Below are 7575 nucleotides of genomic sequence, written 5' to 3'. Positions count from 1 at the left end.
AATGATTTAAACTTAAACAGATGGCATGGTCACAATTTTTTTTTTTTACATAGCTTATACAAATATCAGATACGTGGTTAAGAGCAAGGGAGAAGGATGTAGAACGCTAGAAGAGATAATTGGATTATTCAGGAAGGCAGCAAAGTAGCAAATTGAATTCAATCCCAATAACAGAGATGTGGGCATTTGGCAAGGATAAACAAGGTAAGGCAGTACACTTATGGACCAGGTCATACAGTCATACAGTCATACAGTCATACAGTCCCTTCGGTCTACATAGTCCATGTCGAACATAATCCCAAACTAAACTAGTCTCACCTGCCTGTTCCTGGCCCATATCCCTCCAAACCGTTCCTATTGATATATCCATCCAAATGTCTTTTAAATATAGTAATTGTACTCGCATCCGCCACTTCCTCAGGAAGTTCATTCTACAAGCGAACCACCCACTGTGTTAAACATTTGCCTCTTATGTCTTTCTTAAATCTCTCTCCTCTCAACTTAAAAATGTGCCCCCTAGTTTTGAAATTCCTCATCTTAGGGAAAAGACGTGGTGCAATGAAAACAATCTGTCTCTCAATGACGGCAAAACTAAAGAACTGATCATCAACTTCAGAAAGAAGGGAGAAGAACACGCCCCACCCCCCACCCACCAATCTACATCAACGGAACTGAAGTTGAGAGGGCGAAGAGCATCAAGGTCCTTGGAGTGATGATAACCAACGACCTGTCCTGAATTTCCCACACAGATGTGATGGTCAGGAAGGCACAATAACACCTCTTCTTCCTCAGGCAGCTCAGATAAGTTGGCACATCCATAAGGTCCCTCACCAACTTCTACAGATGCACCACTGAAAGCATACTGTCCAGGTGCATAACAGCCTGGTACGGCGACTGCTCTGCCCAGGACCGTAAAAAAACTACAGGTGGTGGTGTGCACAGCCCAGACGTTCACAGAAGGCAACCTTCCATTCTTGGACTCTATTTACATGGCTCACTGCCACAGAAAAGCGGCCAACATTAAAGACCCATCACACCCTGATAATGACCCCCCTTACAACCTCTTCTGTCAGGTAGAAGATACAGAAGCCTGGACACACACATGAGCAGATTCAGCAACAGCTTCTTTCCGGCCGTTATCAGACTGCTGAATGGACTCTAGTCTTAAATAATGCAACTTGCAATGAAACCTATATGCCTCTAAGTCTTTTTGATCTGCATATCCTTTGCTTGCTGTGATCTGCCTGTACTGCTTGCAAACAAAGCTTTTCATTGCATTTTGGTACATTTGACAATAAAAATCAAAAATCAATCAAGACAACTACCATCAACTCTATCTAAAGCTCTCATTATTTTATAAACTTCTATCAGATCACCTCTCAACCTCCTACACTCCAGCAAAGAGAGTCCCAGTCTATCCAGCCTTTCCGTTTAACTCAAACCTTCCATGCCCAGTAACATCCTGGTAAATCTCTTCTGAACTCTCTCCAGCTTGCTAATATCCTTCCAAAAACTAGGCAAACAGAACTGGACACAGTAATCCACCAATGTCCTATACAACCTCAACATAACATCCCAACTCCTATACTTAAAGGACTGAGCAATAAAGGCAAGCGTGCCAAACACCTTTTTAACCTTGAACACAAACAGAACTTGCTGGAAAAAGCTCAGCAGGTCTGGCAGTATTCTGAGAAGAAAAAAGTCAAAGTTAACGTTTCAGGTCCTCTGACTCTCAGGTTCTGTTTTTGTTCCTGATTTACAGCATCCGCAGTCCTTTCAGACCTTTTTAACCTTCCTATCTATATGTCAAACCCAATCATCTCATTTATCTATTCTGCCACAAAAACAAACAAAGAATACTATACTACAGGAACAGGCCCTTTGACCCACCATGGCATCTTTCTTTCAAAACTAAAAAGCTTTTGCCACCGTGCAGACCTCTCTCTATTCTCTGCCTATTCGTCTATCTGTCAAAATACCCCTTAAATGTTGGTTTTGTTTCTGCTTTTACCACCTCCTCTGGACAATGTATTCCAGGCACTTATCACCCTCTGTATAAACAAAAAAAATTGCATCTCACATCTCCTTTAAACTTTCCCCGTTTTTACCTCCAGAAATGCACCACCGTCTGCATGGAAAAGTTGCCCTGTAGATTTAAAAGGGACATTTCTCCTCTCATCTTAAACCTATGTCCTCTAGTTCGGACTCCCCCACCCCAGGGAAAAGATCCAGGCTATTCACCCTACCCATGCCCCTCATGATTTTATAAAGCTCTAAAAGGTCACTCCTCAGCCTCCGATGCTCCAGGGAAAATAGCTTCAGCCTATTTAGCCTCTTCATACAACTCAAGCCCTCCATCCGGGCAACATCCTTGTAAATCTTTTCTGAACCCTTTCAAGTTTCACAACATCCTCCCAATAGCAGGGAGACCAGAATTGAAGGCAGTATTCCAAAACTGGCCTAACCAATGTCCTGTACAGCCACAACATGACCTCTCAACTCCTATACTCAATGTACCGACCAATAAAGGCAAACATACCAAATGCCTTCTTCACTATCCTATCAACCTGTGACTCCAGTTTCAAGAAACTATGAACTTGCACTCCAAGGTCTCTTTGTTCAACGACACTCCCCAGGACCTTACCATTAAGTGTATAAGTCCGGCCCTGATTTGCTTTTCCAAGTTGCAACACCTCACATTTATCTAAATTAAATGCCACTCCTCGGCCTATTGGCTCATCTGATTGAGATCCCATTGTAGTCTGAAGTAACCTTCTTTGCTGTACACTACACCTCCAATTTTGGCGTCATCTGCAAACTTACTAACCATACCACCTATGTTCACATCCAAATCATTTATATAAAATGATGAAAAGCAGTGAACCCAACACCAGTCCTTGTGGCATGCTGTTGGCCACAGGTCTCCAGTCTGAAAACGACCCACCATCACCACCCTCTGTCTTTGTTTGTGTACCAGAAGTTACAGATGTTAGAACATAGAACAATACAGCACAGTGCAGGCCGTTCAGTCCACTATGTTGTGCCAAACTTTTTACCCTAAACCTAAGGTCTATCTAACCTCCATCCCTACCTTATACTATCATCCATATGCCTATCTAATAGCCGCTTAAATGCCCCTAATGAGGCTGACTCCACTACCCTCTCTGGTAATGCATTCCACGTCCCGACCACTCTCCGATTAAAGAACCTACCTCTGACGTCTCCCCTATATCTACCTCTACTCACTTTAAAACTATGCCCCCTCGTAATAGCTACCTCCACCCTAGGAAAAAGTCTCTGGCTGTCCACTCTATCTATACCTCTGATCATTTTGTTCACCTTATTCTTTCTGTCTATAAAGAACATGCACATATAATGTACCTTTTTCAACTCCATAAAATAGGTGACATCAATTGTTTTTATTTGTTGCTCAGGGCAATGCCTTGACCAGGTGTGCCTCCATCTCACATCTGCTGGGTTTGAACACCCCAATTCCAAGTTATACTGCCTCAAACCAGTGCTCACTTAAGACAGCAAATCCTTGAATGTGTATCAAGCTGACCTAGTACACGCATGCTGTCAGATTCCAAATGAGTTGATTCACTGATTTTCACTGAATATTCAGAGAGTATCTGGCAGTGTTGCAAGGCCTTAAAGGCAACCTGGATATACATTTCATTAATTTCACCAAAGGGGCTGGAAGAGTCATCCTTAGCAAGCATGATTATATCAACGTCATTCTTAATCACAGGTCCGAATTTGTATCCATTGGACATTCCACAAAGCATACCTAGACAGCCTTACATAAAAAGCAAGCAGAAAAGCAACGAATGGATCGGTGTCTGAGAGTGAGCTGCCAGGTGATATGTACAAGGGGGTTCTTCCTCATGGCTCACTGAGACACTTATGTACAGGCTCTCTCAGACACACCAAAGTGACATCCCTTTATATCTTATCTCTAACCAGTTCTGCATAACATGAACTGGCCAAATGGTGGGGAATTGTGACAACTAATATTGAGCAAGCTGTCCATTTACACAATCTTGCACAATTTACATTTGCAAAGACTGAACAAGATATTCATATAGATAGAAATGTGGTATTTTGGATCTCCATCTTGGATTACCTCATCTTAGATATTAAATACCTCCACCAGTAACATGCACTACAGCAACTTGCCAAAGATCATTCAACAATACCTTCAAAACTCATAACTACTGTGAGCTAGATAAATACAGGCAGTGTTCAAGTGCATGGGAACAACACCATTGGAAAGAACTTCTCCCCCAACACACAAACTCATCCTAACTGAGAACTAGAAGACTATTCCCTCATTCTCAGTGAGTCAAAATCATAGAACTCACTTTCCTACAGCACTGTAGCTGTACCTACTCCATCATGGAGTGCAGAGATTCAAGCCAGTGACTTCCTGTCACAATCTCATGGACAATTTAGGAATGGGAAATAAAATGTTGGTCTTGCCCATGATCCTAACTTCTCATTAGAAGATTTTTTTTCTGATCATTAAAGTAATGTATTGTATTTTAAGTATAAAATTATAAAACTAATGCATTATAAAATTAATTTATTTGCTTTGTGTATAGTATTAAGAAGTGGAATGAAACCAGACCTGGCACTGAACTAGAAAAGCCACACACAGCCCTATCAACCCTCCAAGGTTCTCCATACTAAGATTTGAGGTCTGATACCAAAATTGAGAGAGCTGTCCCAGACTAGTCAAGCAATAGTCTGACAGTCATGCTCTCAGAATTATAGAAATAGGAGCAGGAGTAGGCCATTCAGCTCTTCAAGCTTGCTCCACCATTCACCATGACATAGTTGATCATCCAACTCAACAGTCTGTTCCTGCTTTTTCACCATATCCTTTGATCCCTTTAACCCCAAGTGCTGTATGCAACTCCTTGAAAATATTCAATGTTTTGGCCTCAATAGCTTTTGGAGGCAGAGAATTTCACAGGTTCACCACTCAACTAAGAAATTTCTCCTCAACTTCATTGTAAATGACATAACCCTTACCCACTGGAACACTGGTTCTAGACTCCCCAGTCATCAGGAATATACTTCCTGCATTTACCCTATGTAGTCCTGTTAGAATTTTATATGTTTTTATGAGATCCCTTCTTATTCTTCTAAACCCTAGTAAATACAGACCTAAAACAAAAGATTCTAAACTGGGTTTGCTGCAGGTGGTGAGGGAACCAACAAAAGGGAAAAGCATATATGACCTCATCCTCACCAATCTGCCCATCACAAATGCATGTTTCCATGGCAGTGTCAGTCAGAATGACAACCATACAGTCCCTGCAGAGACAAAATCACACCTTCACATTGAGGATGTCCTTCATGTCGTTTAGCACTACCCACCATGCTAAATGGGATAAATTTCAAACAAATCTAGCACCTCAAGGCTGAGCATTCATGGAGTACTGTGAGGCATCAGCAGCAACAACCTAGAATATCCCTCCCATTCAACCATTACCATTAAGCCAAGGGATCACAAGTTCAATAAAGAGTGCAGGGAAGCATGACAGGAACAGCACCAGGCATACCTGGAAATGAGGTGACAGCCTAGTGAAGCTACAGAACAGGGTCTACTAGGTCATAGGGAGGGAGGTCAGAGTGGAGGGAAGGTTAGAAGGAGAAGAAGGAGATGAAGGGAAGGGGAGGGGAAGGGAGGGATCGGGGGGGGGGGGGGAGGGGGGGGGGGGGGGGGGGGGGGGGGGGGGGGGGGGGGGGGGGGGGGAAGATTCTGACAGGAGGCGGTGTCAGATGAGTGTGACTGACAACCACATCCTCCAATCACTCCACACGAAGCTCTAACGTACCACCAATCAGCTGGAGGTAGACATGTCAGTTACCATGGTATTTGCGATAAGGAATATCCGCCGTAAAATGGTTTAAGTCGAATTTGGAAGTCATGGTTTTCGTTTTAGAAACAAATATACAGAGTTTCACATGTAGTAAAAATACCAATACCTTCGCGGTTTTGGAATCCATATTCAGACTGTACTTTTTTAAATGATCACCGTCCGTTTAACAGTAGGAGAGGCGGGCGTCCTTTCGCGCCATCGGGTTAAGGTTCGATTACCCAGGCTCCTTTGGGCTATCTCCGCCCACAGCGTTAGCTGCCTCAAATTCACAGAATAAAGTAAGCGCAAAGGTTTAATACTTGTCCGCTGTCAGAGTTATTGAAGGATTTGTCCTTTTGTCCATTTTTGACTGAAATAAAAATCAAAAGTGGATGAACATGTGCCTGGTTCCTTTTATGTTGCGTTCTTCCACTTCCATCCTTTGCACCCGATCACTTTTTGTTAACTTAATCCCACCTGATTGCATACTTTTACCTACTGCTTTTTCCCTTACCGTTCCCCCTTCACCTTAAAAAGTACTGCTGCATTTCTAGCTTTTTCCAATTCTGACAATGAATCATACAGTTTTACAACAAAGGAAAAGGTTCTTCAGCCTATCATTTCCTCTCTAGCCATCAAGGATGTATCCACTGGTGAACCACATCTCAGCACGGCCCATCGCTGTGTATATCACTTAAAGTTATTATTGAAAGGCTGAAATGTGATTATTCGTACCTCTCCCACTCTCTCGGGCTGTGAATTGAGATGCTCCACCCTCAGGGTAAAATAATTCTTCCTTAAATCTCTTCCAAACCTGTTCTTTACCTTAAATCGATGCCTCCTAGTTATTGATCCCTGATGGGAAATGTTTCTTCCAAAATATGCCCCTCGCAACTTGGCTCACCTCAACAGTTTCCACTCTCAGCCTTTGCAGTCTTACGAAAACAATACGTCCCTATCTAGGAGATAGTAAGAACTGCAGATGCTGGAGTCAGAGATAACGCAGTGTGAAGCTGTAGGAACACAACAGGCCAGGCAGCATCAGAGGAGCAGGAAAGTTGACGTTTCGGATTGGGTCTTTCTGAAAAAGGGTCCCAACCCAAAATGTCAACTTTCCTGCTCCTCTGATGCTGCCTGGCCTGCTGTGTTCCTCCAGCTCCACACTGTGTTATACCACCCTATCTGAGGAAGGGTCACTAGACCCGAAACATTAACTGATTTCTCTTCACAGTTGCTGCCGGACCAGTGAGCTTTCCCAGCAACTTCTGTTTTTATTTCTGATTTACATCATCTGCAGTTCTTTCTGTTTTTATTTAACTAGCCTATCTAGTCTTTCTTCACAGCTGATTCACTCCAGTCCAGGCAGCATCCTGGTGAGTCTCTAGTGCAATCAAAGCCTTTCTGCAATGTGGTAGCCAGAACTGCACACACAACTCCAGCTGGGTCCCACTATTGTTATATACAGCTGCATCATAACATTTAAAAGGCAACTGGATGGGTACATGAATAGGAGAGTTTAGAAGGATATGGGCCAAATGTTAGTGAATAGGACTAGATCAGTTTAGGGATCTTGTTGGCACGGACGAGTTAGTCTAAAGGGTTTTTCCTATGCTATATAACTCTGGCTCTATGACTTTCTGGTCGTATGATTAACAGTCATAGATTGGTTAACCAACACAACATGTGACCTATTGTGTTTGTGCAA

General features: G+C 42.8%; 1 protein-coding gene across 2 annotated transcripts in view; it reads right to left on the bottom strand.

The window, feature by feature from the left end:
* Nucleotides 1-6136, bottom strand: part of haus1 (HAUS augmin-like complex, subunit 1) — a 59370-nt gene extending 53234 nt beyond the window's left edge. The window contains exon 1 of one of the 2 annotated variants that reach the window (XM_048595147.1): nt 5998-6136. In XM_048595147.1, coding sequence (XP_048451104.1) covers nt 5998-6018 — 21 coding nt within the window. In that variant the 5' untranslated portion in view covers nt 6019-6136. Of the gene's footprint in view, nt 1-5570; nt 5703-5997 lie in introns of those variants that run through there. The other variant, XM_048595153.1, reaches the window with a different exon arrangement.
* Between the last annotated feature and the right edge of the window lie 1439 nt (nt 6137-7575).

This window comes from Rhincodon typus, chromosome 1 (assembly GCF_021869965.1).
Source record: "Rhincodon typus isolate 14 chromosome 1, sRhiTyp1.1, whole genome shotgun sequence".
Lineage (NCBI taxonomy): Eukaryota > Metazoa > Chordata > Chondrichthyes > Orectolobiformes > Rhincodontidae > Rhincodon > Rhincodon typus.
This window is presented reverse-complemented; position numbering and strand designations above follow the sequence as displayed.